We start from the raw sequence: 19641 nt of genomic DNA, 5'->3' as shown, positions 1-19641 counted from the left end.
ATCATTCACATGACAAAAATAGTCCAACGACAGGAAAAAATACAGGTTTCTTAGAATTCAACGTTTTAACGAGTGCCTGATTTCACCATGACGACATACATTTTACCTCGCTTCAAGTACTATAGCCTACCTGTTATTCTGCGTAGCGTTCTCAACAGAAGACAGTTGGGTGTGAAGTTCAGAAGTTTGATCCTTCAATCTATTTATCTCCCCTTGAAGTTCTTCCACTTGATGGGACAGCTGGTCTCGTTCACCTAAAACAAAAGATTGTTTTTTTTTAAATTTGTTTTAATAAGGTTTTTACGGTGCTCACAACTACATAAGGTCATATGAGCGCTAAGGGGAGGACGTCAACAGAGAAGTCCAAATGGGGGAATGAGGCTTTCTCTGCTCACCTCTCTAGCCTCAACAGCACAAAGTCTGCTTCGACTATCAAGGCGCCCCGGAAATAGCAGTTCACAAGAGAGTGACAAACATACAAAAGAAGCAGAGGAAAAATGATGATAGTAAGGATGAGGGGAAAAAAAAAGCAGCAGTTCCCCCATTGTTATTCTGGCACAATGTGAGCTTGACAACGATAAGACAGCCCATTTACAATTCTACTGTGCATAAAAACATGTTAATATCCCCCCTTTGGGAATGGCCTAAAGACACTTCAGTCAGTAGCATTGCCCTGGGGGGTACAAAGGATTTTTTAACAAAAGAGTCAAATATATCCAGACCTTAACAGCATGTGAGGTAAAAAAGGTCAAATTCACAAAAGTGTCATAACGTGACGGAATTAGGTCCTCATCAATTTTAGGGCATACTGAGTTATTGGTGTCATCTTAAAGCCAGTCCATTTGCCTTGCTTTCGATAAAAAAATATCTGGAAATCTTGAATACAAGTCAAGACATTAGCAATTTAAGGAGGAGGGGTTGGTCTGGTTTCAGAGGTAAAATTAGCGAGAAAATGGCCGCCTTAGCTTGAGAGTCTGTGGAAACTTATAATTTACATCTTTTAAGCCTTTATTCAATGTTTTTCAGAAAAATTCACACAGAAATGTATGTGTTCTTTAATGAGCATGAAAGGTGTTGAGCCAAAAAAACAAAAAATTGATAAAAATTCCCAAACCTGTGGAAAAATGCCAAGTTTCTTCACTTTGATTATTTTGACGAGCACCTCATTTCACCACGCTGCCTCGTAACTACGGGCTAGCCAACTATTTCAAAACCCAGGCGGGGACACTTACCTCCATAATATCAGACTATGTTACAACAAACAAAATAGCATCAGATCAGACTGGTTTTTGGTACAGTGAATGTAATGTCTTCTTAATTCCAAATTGCCAAATCCAGGGTAGTCATGAGAAATTCGTGACAGTTGGCGAGCCGGCAAATACTACGTTTCAGGGTATGTTTTTTAGTGCTGAAAGCTTACATTTACATGTGGGGGGCGAATGACATAATTTCAGCAGAAAAAAATGTGTGTTTTACAGAGAAAAAAAATAAAGGTAAAAAACAGAGGCCATTTTGGATTTTGTTTTACAGTGTTAGTTTTCCGCCTAAGGTTTTTTTGTTTTTAAACTAAAGGAGTTGAACCTACACGGTATGATCAAACTTTGCATAGAGGATCCTTTAAAAATAATAAATGCCCCTATTTTTATTGCATAATAAAATATCTTAAAATATACATTTACTCCACAGAACTGTTTTTTTAAACTGCACATGCCTTTAAACGAATTTGACAAAGACACGCACATTTAGCAATACCATGCTTCACAGCCAGACGAAATATGCATTTATCGGAGTGAGTACAAAAAACAAAACAAACAAACAAAGATATAAAAAAAGTTTTTACCATCTAGCATAAGGCTATTGTCAGAATAACTATCAGAGTATATATATCTTTAAAGGTCTTGTAATCCTTGCAAGTGGTTGAATGATGCATCTGATGTGATACATACTTTTTTTAGCTTTATTTCTCTTTTCATATTGAATTTTAATGAAAGTAATATATAAAATTTAAATTCCTATGTATACCGGCATGTGTTTTTACTGTCCTGAACAGCCAAGAAAAATTTCCCTCTGGGATAATAAAGTATTATCTTATCTTATCTTACTTGACAGGTCTTTTAACGAGCTCTCACCTTGGAGAAGTGACTTCTCATCCCTGGCCTCCTCCAGTGCCGCATGCGCCTCCGTGAGGCTTTCCTCCAGAACCTGCGTGCTGAACTCGTTCTTCCCTCTGGCCGACGCCTCCAGCTCTGCCTTCTCCTCGCTCACTCTCTTCAGGTCCGCCTCCACACGGAGAAGTTCTTCCTCCAGCCCCCGTTTCTGAGACAGCTTCTCCTGAGCCTCGTCCTCCGCACTCCGAAGAGAGGCCTCCAGCTCTTTGACCTTTCTCTCAGAACTTTCTTTAATGTTCAAAGCACGGGTCAGTTCCTCTGACATGGCACCGACCTCGGCCGACAAGGAGATCTTTTCCGACGTGACAGACTCCAGCTGAGAATAGGTCAAGGCCAACTGCTCCGAAGTCTCTGTCAGCTGACTCTTGATTTGCTGTGCGTCCAACAGTGCGTCATTCATCTGCTGCGCCAAAAGGTCTCTCTCGCCAGTCGCCGACGACACGCTCATGTTCAGAGCGCTGACACTTTCTTCGTGGCTGCTTTTCTGACTGGAAAGTTCTGACGACAGTTGAGCCACACTTGCCCGGAGCTCTTGCATTTGCGACAAGCCTAAAATGTCCTCATTCTCTTTAACTGTTGTTTCTGCCTTCAGTTTCTTCACCTGTTCTGATAAATCTTCAACTTGTTTATTGTATTCCTGAGTCAACTGCTCTATTTTTCCGTCTCTGTCACTGACTGTTTGTTTGAGATCCTGAAACTCTTTCTGCTTAGTGAGAGCTTCTCCCTGCAAAGCTTCTATTTCAGAGGATCTGGAACTCAAATCTTCCTTCAGTTTTCTCAAATCCTTCTCTGTTGAGCTCACTCTTTGCTTCAAGCCTTCAATTTTATCTGTCTTAGTACTGATTTCCGAAATCAAAAGTTCAACTTGGCAGTCCTTTAACCTCAGTTCTTCTGTCCATTTTTCCTCTTGTTCTTTCTCTTTCTTTTGAGCAGCATCATTCTCCACATTATGGCTAGAAACAAGTTTAGACTTTTCACAAACTTCTCTCTCCACTTCAACCTTCAGCTGACCTACTTCCATTTTTAAAGAGTTTACCTCTCCATCTTTAGAAGATACTGCGTCCTGTAATGACAGAATCTGTTCGTGCTTTTCTGCCACTTCAGCATCCTTGCTTTGCCGAAGTTCTTCCATAGCAACAATTAGACCATTCAACTTCTCAGACTTTTCACCTTCAGACTGTCGAACATTCTCAGAATCTCGAAGTAATCCCAACATTCTCTCCTTCTCTTTCTCGCTCTCTGCTCGCAGCTCAGACATTTTTACCTTCATTTCTTCTATTTCATTATCTTTCGCAGCTTGAGCATCTTTGAAACATTCTATTTTTGATGTTAGGTTATTCACCTCCTCTTCACAGGCCGATAACTTAACCTTAACATCATCTCTCTCGCTCTCAACAATCTTCCTCCCTTCTTCTTTCTCCTGAGTCTCTCTCGTCATAGTCTCCTTTTCCTTCTCTAAAGACAGCACTGCACCCTCTAAATCACCATTCTTAGCCCTCACTGTCTCAAGCTCAGCCTCAGCCTTAGACAACTTGTCACTGAGCTCTACGATTTCTCTTTGCTTCTTCTCAGCACCGGTATTTACTTCATCTAGCTGAGTTTGTGCAGCTGCTAGTTTTTCTTCAGCTTCCTCGACCATCTTCTCTCTTTCCTTCATAGCAATTTCAGACTGTTTCAAATTGTCTTCCAACTGCCGCTTCAGTCCGTCAGTCGACTGCTCCTGACCCGTCAACTGAGATGTCATCTCCTCAACAGCCTTGGACTTTTCATGCAGTTGTGACTTTAAACTGTTGCAAGTGGTCGAGCTACTCTCGAGCTGGGCTTTCAAATCTGAAACAATTGCCTCTTTTTCTTCAAGACTTCGCTGTAAATCGTCAATTTCTTCATTCTTAGTTTCTATACCAATCATATCCACTTCCTTTTCTCCTTTCATTTTGTTGATCTCTTTTTCCTGTTCCTGACACTTCTCATTCATGCTCATCAATTCTTTACTTGTCTGTTCCGACTGGCCTTTCAATTCTACGATGTTTGCTTCCAAGCCACCAAATCGTTGCTCAAGCTCTAATTTCTGCTTCTCCAAGTCTATTTTTGAATCCCGCAGCTTTTCACAATCATCTCTTTGAACTTTCAATTCACTCTGAAGCGTTTCGATGTGTTTTTGTCTCTCTTCCATAGCAGCGGTCAACTCCAGCTCTTTCTCATTCAATCTCTGAACTTTCTCTCTCTCCGAATGAACTTCGAGGCTAGCAGCTGTCAGTTGTTCTTGCAGACCAGAGGCAGATTCCTGGGAGACCCGTGCCAAGTTCCTCAGTTCCTCTATCCTCCCTTCTAGCTGGCCGATCTCTTTGTTCTTATCCGATAACTCTTTTTGGTAGAACTCCTAAAGAGAACAAAAAATTGTCTTGTTGTAGTAAGCGTTTCAAGGTACTTGCAACACAATTAAGTCATATAAGTGCCAAAGATTAGAGGCATTACAAGAGAGTAACAAACACAAAAAGCAAGGAGGAGAGATTATTTGCTTTTGTTTCAGTGAGCATTTTACGGCATGTGAAACACAAAAGCGTCATATAAGTGGCAAAGATTAGAAGTATTACAAGAGAATAAGGAACACAAAAAAGAAAGAGGAGAGATAAGGACGATGAATGTTCTATAGGAAAGAAGGAGCAAACCACACCATAGCACCCGCTAACCACTCACGAAAAAACAATAAAAACCGAGAAGGGGAAAATTCCTAAAATTAAAGAACGAATTATGGCTCGAACTGTCAGCAAGTAAAGATTAGGAGTTAACATTAATCTTTATCATCCACACACTGGCACATTGGTTTCGTGTTTCACCGCGCACATACACACACACACACAGACATAATAATATTCAAAAACACACACATACACCCACATACATAGGAAAACCACATATATGTGAATCGTGCTGACAAAATAAGTTACTTCTAGGACTCAAGCCTTATGGAAATCGGTAAATCACGCTTACAGGTAAAGTTTGTACAATTTAAAAGTATGAAATAATTAAAAGCGCGTTATAGTTAAAGAATATGGCATCAACAGAAATTCTACAAATGTGACCCTGGTGTCGATTTTGACGCAAAATCCTCTACGTTACATTAAGTAGAAAAAAGCAAAAAAGTGTTTTTTGACATAGTGTGAGTTACAGGGTTGCTGTACTCAGGCGACGCGTTGCTCAAGCAGCTTTACATACCACTTTAAAAAATGTCGTATCATATGTAGATTATGTTATCCTGCCTTTGACACAAGAAGGGACACACGAAAGACAAGCACAACAAACCAATCAAAAACAAAAAAAACCTTCATTTTTGTCTGATACATCGCTCTGTGTGGCATCAGTGGCCTAGTGGTTAGGCTACTGGACTAGTAATCGTGATGTTGCGGGTTCGGGGGTTCGAGCCACGGACCCGACGTTGTGTCCTTGGGAAAGGAGGCACTTTACATTAATTCTCCTCACTTCACGCTGGTGAGAATTGGTACCCGACCACAGACAGCGAAAGATCTTGTCAGTATGTTAGTGTTTTAGCGCCTATGAATGGCTGCTTGCGCTGTATGCTTCTCAGGAAGTTGAGGTTGTTTCAGAAGGCTCTCAGGTTTGCTGGGGTAATAGTATAGATTATGAAGCATATAGAGCTCGCTGTTGAGCAGGGATTTGCGCAATACAAATGCTATCTGTTATTATTATTATTATTACTATCACATCAATCACACTCACCTGTACTGATGTTTTATCACCAGACAAAGCTGACAGCTGATCGTTCCTGGTTCTGATGTATCCAGCCAAACTTGAAAGATGGGCTTCTGAGGTGGTGCCAGAATGCGGGATCTGAAACATAGACACAAGAAAAAAAATATGTCCCCATAGGCACAATAAGATAAGATAAAGATAAAGATAAATCTTTATTGATGCTGGCACACTGGTTTGTTATTTCACTACACACACACAGTTGCACACACGCACACGCACACACACATATACATGCACACGAACGCACACCCATACACACTCTCCCTCTCACATCCTCTCTTCTACACACATCTGTACACACACACACACACACTTAATAGTATGCTTGCACTAACAAACAGACTCACAGTCACACACAAAACATAAATGAAAAATTAATTATTGTCACAATAATACATAATCCGCATTCTGATAGTAACCTGATGATATTCTCACAATTCATGCTTTAAAGGTTTAAGGAATACAGATATTACAAGATGATTAAGATGGTAGGAGTTGAATGGGTGATGGTAAAAATGACCTTCTGTATCTTTCTTTGCTACAAATCATAAGCGTTGAGGGATCAAACAAGTCAAGAATTGATGAGAATGAATGAGAAGTGTCAGGAACTTAACTGTCACCACTAATCCTTACCTCAAACTGGGTCAACATTTCTACCACAGCATTTTGTATTTGTGCCACCTCTTCTTTGTACCCTGCACAATCCGCCTCTCGCTGACCTAGATCTGCCTGAAGTTTGTCAATCTCCCTCTGCTTCCTGTCGCTCTCGTCTTTCACTTCCTGCTTCCAGATCTCCTCCTCCTCTTTCAAGGAGTTCACTCTCTTTGCCTCCTCCTCCTGACATCTGCCCTCCAGAAGCTTCAACTGGTCCGACTGAACTTTCTCCATGTGTTCTTTCTCCATCTTCAGCTTCACAAAACTGAAACATCAAAATAATAATAATAATAATGTGTCCCACCCTGGGGGAAGCTAGAATAAGCGAGAAAAACTAGAAGAAAATACCACTGATGAATAAAATAATTAAACACTAAGTTGCGAGGGCCGTAAAACCTGTGCTAAAACTAAACTAAAATTATTCAAATGAAAGAAGAAATAGTTATAGGCTGATGTTAGGGGACCATACGCTCCAATAGCGCTTGGCGCTAGGGGACCGTACGCCCCCATAGTGTTTGGCGCAAGGGGACCGTACGTCCTACCTGCACTAAAGCGTGGTGTTACGGGACTGTACGCAAATATGCATGCATCTGGACTTTGCAAAAATACTGGAGGAAAACTGTCAGTTTAACGAAGCTCCTGGCGTAAAGAGTTATTACTAGGAGAATGTTTAAAATATCTGAATACAATTGTAAGGTATCCAGTGGCCGTGGGTGAACCAAAATTTGAAATTTGCTCACATCTGCACCAAAGTTGTTGTTATGTGTCAATAAAAGAAATCAAAGAGAGGGTGGGGGAGAGAGAGAGAGAGAAAGAAAGAGAGAGGGAAAGAGAGAGAGAGAGAGAGAGAGAGAGAGAGCCATAGTTATATGGTAGTATTGGTACAGCAAGAAGTCTATAAAAACAACAAGCTCTCTGCACTTCACAATCTATATCATTATACCAGCAGAACTGAAAGTATTCTGAACAATTTCAACTTTCTGGGAAGCATACAGTTTCATGCAAAAGAAGTGAGTTCAGTTCTTGAGCGAGTAGAATTTCTGATGAGTGTCTCTGTCTGTCTGCTGGGACATTTTATCCTTCACAGCCTGGATGGCCCTAATAGGCTGGGTTAAACCAGCTCTTCTCCTAAATGATCTAAATTGTGTCGATGGGGATGTAAAATATCTTCAATTACTTTAACTATGATGCGCTGTACTGGCACGTACAAGCACACACTCCCATCGAACTACACACCTTACGTCCAACTCTTTATATCTCTCCTGAAGTTCTGAGTGCTGGCATTGTACGGTAGACAGCTGTTGCTGCAAGGCCTGCAGCTCTCCCTGGGCGGCCCAGGCCGACTGGCCAGCCTTCTCTTTCTCCTCACTCAGCTTGTTCACCTGGACGATGAGGTCATCTCGGACGGCCTGGACCGATTCTAGGTCGCGGTTCAGACGTTCTGTCTCGCCGGTCTGCTCCACAGAAACACTGATCTGGCTGATCGTGTCCTTAAATAGAAACAGAAATTAGAGAAAAATGGGTTTTTTATAAGTCATCGCCTACTGAGGTCAAAACATGCATGTACTTTAGTTTTAATAAGACTTATACGGCACTTGCAACACAATAAGGTCATACAAGTGCTGAAGATAAGTGTCGTTACAAGAAAGTAACAAACATAAAAATGAAAGAGGAGAGATAAGGACAATTATAGATGTTTGATAGGAAAGACGGAGCAAAGCACACTAGAGCACCCGTCAACCACACGCATGTAAAAGAATGGCTGACACAATACAACAGAAAGAACACGTTGATGAAATTAACTTTTGTCAGGTTGAAACGTTTTTCCAAAGTCAAAGTACGTTTGAACCTGCTCTAACAACCACCAGTCCAAGACAATCACTCGTACAAACATAAAATGAAGAGGGACGAAAAAAAAAGTAGGAATTTGAGTGTAGGTGTATGTGTGGGGTGTGTATGTATGTGTGTGTGTGTGTGTGGGGGGGGTTTAGTGTGCATGTGTATGAATGATCACATACATAATGTTTAGCATAATAATGTTAAGATGAAGGTATTATAAGACATTTAGAGCAAAAGAGTGGGTGCTACAGAACAAACGATCTGATTACTATAACTATTAGAATATAAGGGAGCAGAGGCACAAGCACTCACTCATACATGTATCAATCCACACACCCACACACATCCAGACCCACACACACCCACCCACACATCCACACGCACCCACACACACACATACACCCACACACACATGCGAGCGCAAGCGCAAGCATGCACACACACATACACTCACACAAACATCGACACCTGGAGTGAGAGGAAGAGAGATAAGTTCATTTCTTTTTTTAATATAAAGAAAAGCACATCGACAGGTCATCATTTAAAACAAGGAAAAAGCAAAATAGACAGTGAGAAGCAGGAGCGGGAAAGAAAAGTAGGACCTACCAGTGGTGTCCTCCAACCACGCATGAGGAAGGGAGAGATAAACAAGACAACAAAAGGTGATCAATGTATGTCTACCATAATTAAACAAGCATCTGGGATTCCCAAGGTGATTGACCTGATCTATATTTACAATTTTCTTGAGATAGAGCTCACTATCACATTGTCCACGCAGGATACGAGTCAACTGATAGAAGAGCGAAAAGCTTTACTTTATTAGCTGGTATCTCATCTCCAAAAACCCATGTTATTTATTCAGCTTGGTCCCTAAAGAATAAGAGGGTAAAAACCTGATATATGTATCCACTTTTTTGCCACATCACAATCAAAGATGCTGCCAGTCACCTTTTATCATGCACATCAATCTAAAGCGTGATATTATTTTCGTCAGCAAGACATATATCTTGCAGATAATATTTTAATTTCATACAGGATATTTCTCATTCTAAGACGTGCAGCTGGAAGGAACTAAGAGGTACCAGAAGCAAAAGAAAGAAATTAAAGAAAACTGAACAACTCTGATAGTCCATCTTAACAAACTTGCATTTTTCAGGATTTGCTGCTCAACTTTATAAAATGATGTATAGCATAAGCAGCAACGTCAAACAAGGTGCTTTTTTGTTCATTCTTTCCTGCATGTAGCATGTATCCCCAACCTTCCCAACCCCATGCTCATCCTCACAGTTAAAATACAGACAAGACATTTCACAAAGACAAAAAAATTACCACTTATTTTTAAATGTGGGTATTTCAAACCTCCACCAATAATTTAGACCAATGCCTGGGAACCTGGGTGATATTGCCCACTAGTGGGCCATTTGGTAATTTTGGTGGGCAGTGGAAATCACCTGCTTCTCCGACAACGACCGGGTCCAACAAGAAAAAGGAAAAAAGCAAAACCAAGCGTAATAATAAGTCCTTTTCATAACCATAATCTTGAACAACAATAACAAAAATACACAAAGGAGAGACTATCTAATAATGATGAATAAAAGTCACAAACTCTTTATTCACTATATCAACAAAACAGTACTCAAATAAAGCATAACACACACACACAAACAGAAACACACACACACACACACACACACACATACAGAAACACACACACACACACACACACACACATACAGAAACACAGACACACACATAAACTAACCATGCTGGTAATGCTAGACCTTCGACTGATAGGCACAGCCCATGAAGATCCTGATCCGGACTTGCTGTAATAAAAGAAATGTAAAAAAAAAAGCCATGAAAAACCAGAACATTCTTTCTACTGGTGTACAAAATCCTACACTCATACCTTCAGCAACTCAATGAAAATCATACACAGTGACAGTGCATTGGTACTTTGAGCCAAGATGACAAGCTGTTTCATCATTACATCTACACACCTATGTTTGTTGTCATATATCCCAGATCTTGGGGGATCTTAATTCAACAACAAATACACAGTTTTGCGACAAAATGAGACATATCCATTTTTCCTGTTTTGAAAAGACAGAAGATTTCTATTCTTCACCCATTTACTGAATAATCTTGAGCAACTTTACTTTTAGAGTAAACATGATGTAAGACGTAGTTGATATTGGCTTGTTTATGAAATTTATGTTGGATTCTTGATGAGATCTCCACACATTTTGGACAAAACGCGATGTATCCACATTAATTCTATAAGGAAGGGAAAGAACGGCAAACAAATTTTCATCCACCACAAAAGAAACCCAAGTGACTCCAGGACAGAAATTTATTGATGTGCAGAGGATATGTCACTGTTTGTCAAAAAAGTTTTTTAAAGTTTTATTAGAGGTTTTACGGCGCTCGCAACTGCATAAGGTCACAGGAGCACCAGAAGATTAGAGGTGTTACAAGAGAGTAGCAAACATAAAAAAGAAGAAGGGGAGAAAAGGACGATAGATGTTTGATAGGAAAGGAGAAGCAAACCACACCAGAGCACCCGCCAACCACCCACGTGTTTAAAAAGATCTAACACTTGTGTTGTGTTGTAAAAAAAAAGTGCAACTTTCTGCTGTTCTTTGATGAAGGAAATTTGTGTTTTATAAAAAATAAAGCTGACACTGGAATGTGCCTCACCTTTCTAGATAGGACTCTACTAGTTTCGGCAAAACTTCGAAAGTGGTGCTTATCGAGTTTTGTCACGAAACTGTTCAACAAACAAAGTTTAAAATGTAGCTAAAGTGATCATTTGGGGAGACTGGATATTACCTACCACTCACCTCAGAGAGCCAATGGGTAAAGAAGTAAAAAAATAGGGGGAAAAAAGGAGCACAGCCTAAAATATGTTAGCCCGTTCAAAAAAGTTATCTTCGTTTGAAGAATGGATTGATAAAAAAATGTATGAATTTTATACACAAGTGTGTGGCATTGTACAGCATATTTGAATCAGTAAATTTCTAAATTCTTTGACAAGAGTTTTAACATTATTACATTACGGCACAAGAAAAATGGTCATACTTCGCAAACGACGGCCATGAAGTGTCAAGGTCATAGCCTCGAGGAGCCAGGTCAAAGTGTAAGGAGTTGAGGTCGTACAGGGAGCTGATGAGACTCTGAGAATCTTTTGGGCTCATTAGAGCACTGGAAGGTAGAAACCAATCCCTGAAATGCAAAAACAACTTGTCATTTTAAAAAGTGAAAAATGACGAAGTTCTATGCTGACATGTCGATATGTATACTTTTTAGTACAAAATAAGTATTTTCATAAGCGTTTTACGGCACTTGCAACACAATAAGGTCAGATAAGTGCCAAAGAATAGATGTGTTACAAGAGAGTAACATACACAAAAAAAGAAGGAGGAGTGATAAGGATGACAGATGTTTGATAGGAAAGAAGGAGCAAACACACCAGAGCACCCACAAATAAGTATTTTGCAAAAGTTGTTCTATTGCTTGAGTAAAAAGAAGCACATAAACAAAATAAAAGCTTTTTTAGTACCTTCCAATCACCTGCTTGCTCAACCTCAGTAAGAACTAAGCCAAATCAACAGGAATCATTTGGTTTACACACTGTTATGTGAATATGTTTGTGGAACAGACGATGCGTGAAAGAGTATGTGTGTATGGGTTTGCATGGGCACATGCGTATGTGTATATGTGAGAGTGAAACACCAAACTAATGTGCCAGCAACTGGAAAATAAAGATTTATGTTATCTTAGCTATGAAATGTCAGCACTTTTTGGTTAAGCGTAGGATCTGTATCCTTCACAGTCTCATGGACAGTATCACAGTCAGGTATGTTCCCTTCATTGAAAAAAAAAATCCCCCAGAGTGACGTTCTGGTGTAATTATGGCACATGTCAAAATCATGAATTCAAAGAAACCTGCATTTTCCTGCTCGTTCAATTTTGATCGAAATTTTTTTTGTTTGGGCTCAACACCTTTATGTCCACTAAAAAATGCATGTCTAGGTGAATTTTACAGAAAAACATTGACTCAAAAACTCGGTTTCTAAAGAAACACAAGTTTTGATAGTCACCAAACTTTGGCAGGTTTGAAAGGTAAAAGGGCAGAGAAATGTGGGTACATATTGCATTGGCTACAACTGTATAACTCTAATGATTTGTGCTTTACTTCCATTTCAAATTTTAAAACAAAAAGACTTTAAAAAGAGATTCGGACATTTTATGCCTTTTATGCCTTTCATTATCCTTTAAAACTTTTGGTTCTTTACATTTTCATGATATAAGAAAAATTCCTTTTTTCAACACAACAGGCTTTTGTTCTAATCAATCGATGTCTGGTCCTCATGAAATAATACTGATGACACAAAGTACAAATATAGTCTTTGCTTTCGTTACAAGAGAACTCTTTTGATGCGACTCACTTGGTTTTGTCATGAACAGCACACTGCTGTAGTGTGTCTGCCAGTCTCTGATGAACCAGGCAGAATCTGATAAAGGCCCTGCCACGACCAAGGGATGTCTTGTTCTGAGGACGTTAGAGAGAGTACTTGTCAGTAATTGTTTCAGTTCAGTCGAACTTGCTCCAAAGACCACCTGTCTAATACAACCATCAGTACAAACGACAATTTCCTGCTCTCCCCCAACTCTTGCTGATGTCCTTAGCTTTCACTATGTTCTCGGCATCACCCTTGACCATTTTGAGAAATGTCAGCCAAAATATAAAGCTAGAAAGCTCCCACTGAGCTCAGAAAAAGTCCCACCCCCCTCCACCCCCTTCCCTTTCTCACGCGCACCCAGACACACGATACACACATACATACAAGCCTGCATGCATGCAAACGCTCACACACATACATCAGACATACAAGCACACACACACATGCACACACACACACATGCACACACACACATGCACACACGCACATGCACACACAAACACAAGCATGCACCACTTGGCAATATTTCACAACACAAGACATGTCAACGGCAGGCCCAAACTTTGTACCCCTACCATGATGCTCAGAAACTGTGTCCCTCATAATTAAACAGCAATTGCAAGCATACTTTCTATACCCAATGTGAACAGCAATAAAGACCCTACCACAGAATTATACTCCAATTGTAAGTGAACTTGCATGCATCACGAAACAGATATGAAATGATCTCTAAAGCTTTATGATGTTTTATCTTAAGCATGGACTCATGGACATACATTTTACACATGAACACGGAATGGGACCTCCAACAAAGGGGAAGACCTTTTAGTATCAAAGAAAAAATAAATTTATAAGTGAGTCAGACATGGCATTAATATATGTCTTGAAGTGGTGGGGGAAAAAGTATACAGACTGACTGACAATGTCAAACTAACCTCTCCCAAAGACTTCACATACTTGATACCATCGTTAGAGCCACGAGCAGAACCTAAACATTGGCAGAAATAATCCCAGTAATCTTTGCGCCTTCCCATGATGCTTGTGCGCTCTGAGAACAAAGAACATTCCATCATCTTCTGAAAAAAAACTCATTTATGGAATTAATATTTTCATGTAGATCTAGCAAGCATTTATGCCTGTCCTGTTTCTTTTCACAATATCATTGCAAAATCAGACATTGAAAGATGAAATTGGGTTTATGGTTATATTGAACAAACTTTCTCTGCATAACTAATTGGGTCAAAGACAACAAAAACAACAGCAACAAAAATTCACTGTAAGGTCATTTGCTATTTCAGCAACCACCTTTTGAGAACAGCCATTTCGTTTTCCAATTTATTTGACCTCCTACTGGGGTTCACTCGATAATGCTACCACCATCAAGGGTAATGGGGCTGCAGCAGGAAGACATTCTTATTTTACTCTCCGTAAGGTGGTGACCTCTGAACTTTCAGAGAGATACACAGAGGCAGATTGAGAACACCAAATTACAAAAAAAGAAGCGCTAAATGACATACAAGGTGATGCACTTTTCCCACACACTCAAGCCACCTCAGATCAAAGAGAATGTAGTTATTGATTTGAGATGTTGCAACAGTATTAAGTAAAAGATCAAATCTTTTAATATTCCTTCTTCTCTAATTTCTTTCTATATCTCTTATTTTTTTTCTGATACATGCACAAATACAACACATACACTCAGAAAAATTAAAATGTGCAAAGGAATCTTTAATTATATCTTGAATATAGATTATTATCTCACTCACCTCGCATGCCAATTTGCAAAAGATGTTCAAATTTTGCACAAAATCTTTGAAGGACCACACTGTCATCTGTGATAGGTTGGTGATGTTCAAAGAACTCACTCTTCAGCTGTACGATGCACTCTACAGAAAGTAAATCATTCAACAGTTAACATCAAGTACATTTCAGAAAATAATCCGTTTACAACGCAAAATTTTGTTTTCGTGCTGGGTCTGAAACATTATTCAAGGTGAATTACAGAGAAGGGTCAGTTTCAGAAGATGAAAACATTACATTTTGCTATCAACTTAGCAACTGAATGAAGTACATCATAGGTTGGCATAGAATAAGGGTGCATCCCAGTTGCGGTCCCAAATGTAGCACACTGAAATGTGATCTGTAGCTTATTCCTATCCAATCAAAAGTAGACAGCATTAAAAAAATTGCATTTCATCAAGCTTGGCATAATCAATCAATTACAGGTTTTAGAATGGTATGGCAGGGACACAGACCACCGTGGGAGATTTGCTGAGAGAAAAAGAAAAAGGATAAGAATGAGTTGTGCTACAGGTGGGAGCAAGAGAGGTGGAAATTTAAGGTAAAGGTCTATTTTAGTGTGCCCCCTATTGTTCATAACATAAGTTAAAATTGTCTAGAAAATTGCACGTGACATCATGACTACCCCATTTTGGCCCCACAGTCAGTCGAGACTCTGGAAGTTCGAAATGGAGTTCTGAAGTAGACCTTTAAGTGACTGGCTGAACCCTTCAACAGCTTTAGACTGTAACTAGCTGGGCCCCCTTTCGATGAAAGGAATGAAATAAGTGCTTTAATATCAACTAAAAGTCATTGGCCCACTATATTTACACTCTACTGAAATGGGGCAATAAATCTTGAGAGATGCAAAAAATTATAAGGTCTACATCTATACTCTCAAAACAAAGTGCGCCTCATGAAATATAACTTCCCGATTTTCTAAAATTACCGAGATCGAAGCGTCGGCCTACAAAAGCAATAGGCGAAATAAAGAAATTAGCTTTTTACAGCAAAACTGTCTCAAAATGGAAAAAAAACAACGGCGTCATGCTCTGGAAAATTTTTTAAAGAATCTTTTGGCGAAAACCGCATGTCGATCGATGCAGCCATTAAAAAGCCTTTTAAATAGCAAAATTCAGCCACCACAAATAGATAATAGATTAGTCTTGTAAACTTCAACTTCAAGCAAACTATATCTGTTTGACAAAAAAAACACTGCAAGCGAGACTGTAGTGAGAAGTGTTCCTTCTGGCTTGAATTTCCCATTTTCGAGAACCAACCTTTCATCAATCCTCCATTCTCATCCTTCCCTACTTTCACCTAATGAGTTTTGTTTCAGTAAGAGTTTCACCACACTTGCAACACATTAAGGTCATATATAAGAGCAGAAGATAAGAGGTGTTACAAGAGAGTAACAAACAAAAACGAAGGAGGAGAGATAGGGACGATTGATGTTTGATAAAAAAGAATGCGCAAAGAACACCAGAGCATAGTGATCTGCCAATAATCCACCAGTTAAACAGGTAAAATTTACAAAATTATAAAGCAGTCCCAAAACAGTGCAGTCTCTCAACATCATAACTCATTGACAGTATGTGAACTGTACGAATCCATAGTGAGCAAACTTCCAAAATTTGTAAGTTTTACATAAAAGCTTACCAAAAACATCTTGCAAAATCTTCCTTTGCAGTTGGGAAGGCACTGCTTTATTTGTTGGGTCATTGGAAACTGGGTACATAGCAGAAGCTGCCATCTTCACTTTCACAACCTGAAAAAACAAACATAAAAATATTAGCAACTGTTGTCAAGACATTCAAATACTCCCCTTTTTTCTATAATTAGCACACGATAGAGGAAAAAATTAAAACCCTATTCATTTCCAAATCCTGTATGTGTCCCAACGTCCTGGAATCAAGCGCTCGTAAATTTTTAGGCATGCGGAGTTATTGACCATCATGTGAAAGCTTATAAATTAATTTGCCTTGCTTTCTATGAAAAAAAAACACCCATTTATCTTGAAAAAAAGTTTAAAATATTTGCATTTAAAGGAGGCCATTAATCAACCCTTTTCATTAAAATTCATACGGAATTGTGTTTTTATTAGCATGAAAGGTGTTTGTGTCAAAAAACAAAAATTTGGTAAAAATTGCCTTTTCTTCGATATTTTGATGAGCGCCTGATTTCACCACAATGCCTCATGATATAATGTGTGGCATCATGGTGAAATCAGGCCCTCATCAAAATGATTGAAAAAACTGATCATTTTCCCACCTCTGTCGTGTGGTAGTTTTTATCACTTTATGTGGAAATCTCTGGTTTTGGCCCGCGAGTACTGATATATATATATATTATATATCGACACTGACTTTAATACACTATGTAATGATGTTTTATCTGAAAGAGTGCGAGAGATGCGCCGTTTGCAGTTCTTTCGCCGCAAAGCAGATCATCGATAAAAATTGGGGCCAAAGCCGAAATGGTGAAGTGCAAGTGGAAGAGAGTTGGAGGCGACGCTGTCTGCTATAAAAATATTAGTACAAAATGAGCAGTGTGTTTCTAACGACAAGGGGGGGTTTCAAGGGAGCATACCCCCTGACCTAATAAAAATATGGTGGGGGGGGAGGAATCAGAGGGGCACCCTTATTTAACCATAATTTGATGTTTTCCGCAATTAGATAATTATAGTGCATTTAATGCCCTTGGTGGAACCACTGTTCGGGCCAAAACTGAATTATCCAAATTTTTTTTCAAGAGGTACAGTTGTCATACTGGTGCAGTGGTGTGTTATACTGTAGTTAGAAACATCACGATAATAGACGGCAGACCATCAAATCAAGTGGACCGTCACTAATTCATTAATTTAAATTATCAAGAATCTAGATCTAGAAGTCTAGATCTAAATCTAGATCTTGTTTCTGTTTCAACAGGTCAAACAGCATCCTATGAGATGCAAGAACTGGGGCGCTTTTTCGGTAGTTTTCCCACCCCTCAATTGTTATTATTCACGGGTTTAGGCCCCTAATATAAATAGGTGGGGGGTTTCAGGGGGGCATGCCCCCCTGAATTTTACCACAATTTAATGTTTTGCAGTTGTTAGGTTTGATATCTTAGTAGCTCGCCGCGAATCAAACGTGTGTGTATAGATCTAGATTTCTAGATTCTAGATGTAGGTCAGGCTCAGATATATATATATATATATATGGGTTGTGGGAACTACCGAAAAAGCACCAGAACTGGTGGCAATGGACAAGCAAAACTGATGTATGATCATTATCAGCAGAGCAGCTCTAGGATAGATCTGAGATGTGTGAGTGTGAAGTTTTTTCTTTGACTTTGCTTGCTTGTTGACTGTTGATGTTGACCGGGCAAACAACCCTTGATCTCACCCAATCAATACCGCTGGCCTAGTGAAGTGCTATCTGTGCAAAATATACACATCTCACTGGATTGCCATAGGGTGATGAATCTTAAAAAGCATGCCATTTTCCTTTTTAAGTTATCACAGACAATCATATTATTATTGATTGGTAGTGTGGTTGTTTTCTCAGTCCTGGGCCAGGGCTGGAGAGCTGAGGAGAATTTACCGAGTTGTACACTGTACTCTGTACTCTCAAGTTTTTGGCGTAGAATCTTATCTCTTGCTCTTACATTTGAATCGAACCTGCTGACAGCAAATGAAAAAAACAAAACAAGGGGGTGTTACCGACGACTGTTATAATCCTTCGTTTCGTTCACCGCACGGAACACATTAGATCTAGATAGGCTACTGCCTACTGTGTTCCTTTTTTCTCCGCCCTCTCACTCCCAGTCCCAGATAGTGTTTTCAGCACAGAATTCTACACAATTCTGTGGTTTTCAGTCACTCTTGTGTTGAATGTTTACGTTTACCTGAGTGTGCCGTTTTTTCTACCTCTCCGCGTACGAGAGCTTCTGCAGCTTGTAAACAAGGCCAGCTGGCCAACTGGAGGAAATACATAGAAATATTGATCCCAGTTAAACTTGCATCCCGCTTTGGTTCCAATAGCGTCTATCGACCACTATATTTTATAAGAAAAAATGACATACTTAGCACATAACACTAACGGTGACTTTGGGGTCTGCTGCATTATGCGTCACCGCCCTCAAATGGCAGCTCCTTTTGTTAAAATTTTGTTGAGAGACGCTATTTGGCATGATTCATCTTTGTACCTGTACACCAAAGATTTACAGTATCAGTAAATACACATCACGGGGAGAAAATTGTGGTACTTTTGGGAGGAGCCGGAAGTAGCCGCTGGTAGGTGGAATGAAAATATTATTTATCATTGTTTACAAATTGACTACCAGTATTGCTTTGGAGGCATGCTTTTTTCACAGAATTTATAATAAAATAATTTTATACATAAAATATATTTATATATGTATTATATGGGCAGTGCTCGATCAAGGCTCGATTATTTTCGTGGCTTTTCTAAAGGAGCTTTTACGTAGGGTTGAAAAAAAATCCAATTTGTGCTTAACTTTTAAATTCTTGTTAAACTTATATTGTTCCTATCGCTTTCCATCTTCTTTTCTTTGTATTTTACTCTTTCGCAACACCTCTAATTTCCGGCACTTACATGAACTATTGATTTTGTATTGCAAGTGTTGTTTAACTTTTTCTTAAGTAAACAGATCATCAATAAAAACAATAACAATCACGACAAGAACAACAATTTAGAAAACGAAACGAGTAATTTAAACGAACAGAATAAGAACGGTGTTACAATCTTCAGATGTCGCTGCATTATTAATATATAAGACCGATAACCTACATGGACACTCGAGCATCTCAGGCCAGTCCAAGGCTTGATTTTTATCGGCCCACATTGCCTTCGAGTATTTCCTTCATACTGGTCTGGTGACGTTTTATATGACCAAGGTATTTTTATTTCAAACTTCTCACAATATAGAAATCTAATGTATATCCCGATGTACCTAGAAAC

The 19641-nt window shown here is 39.3% G+C and overlaps 1 protein-coding gene across 1 annotated transcript in view; it reads right to left on the bottom strand.

Annotated features, from left to right (window-relative positions):
- Positions 1-18550, bottom strand: part of LOC101845184 (FYVE and coiled-coil domain-containing protein 1) — a 41568-nt gene extending 23018 nt beyond the window's left edge. Inside the window, exons 1-12 of the mRNA XM_005104611.3 lie at positions 18381-18550; positions 16337-16445; positions 14665-14784; positions 13834-13946; positions 12884-12987; positions 11514-11657; positions 10195-10258; positions 7830-8083; positions 6573-6858; positions 5907-6017; positions 2130-4548; positions 131-254 (exon numbers count right to left, since the gene is read on the bottom strand). Of these exons, the coding sequence (XP_005104668.1) occupies positions 131-254; positions 2130-4548; positions 5907-6017; positions 6573-6858; positions 7830-8083; positions 10195-10258; positions 11514-11657; positions 12884-12987; positions 13834-13946; positions 14665-14784; positions 16337-16430 (3833 nt within the window). The 5' untranslated portion in view covers positions 16431-16445; positions 18381-18550. The remainder of the gene's footprint in view (positions 1-130; positions 255-2129; positions 4549-5906; positions 6018-6572; positions 6859-7829; positions 8084-10194; positions 10259-11513; positions 11658-12883; positions 12988-13833; positions 13947-14664; positions 14785-16336; positions 16446-18380) is intronic.
- Positions 18551-19641: the final 1091 nt, after the last annotated feature.

This window comes from Aplysia californica, unplaced genomic scaffold (genome assembly GCF_000002075.1).
Source record: "Aplysia californica isolate F4 #8 unplaced genomic scaffold, AplCal3.0 scaffold00428, whole genome shotgun sequence".
In the NCBI taxonomy this organism is placed as follows: Eukaryota; Metazoa; Mollusca; class Gastropoda; order Aplysiida; family Aplysiidae; genus Aplysia; species Aplysia californica.
This window is presented reverse-complemented; position numbering and strand designations above follow the sequence as displayed.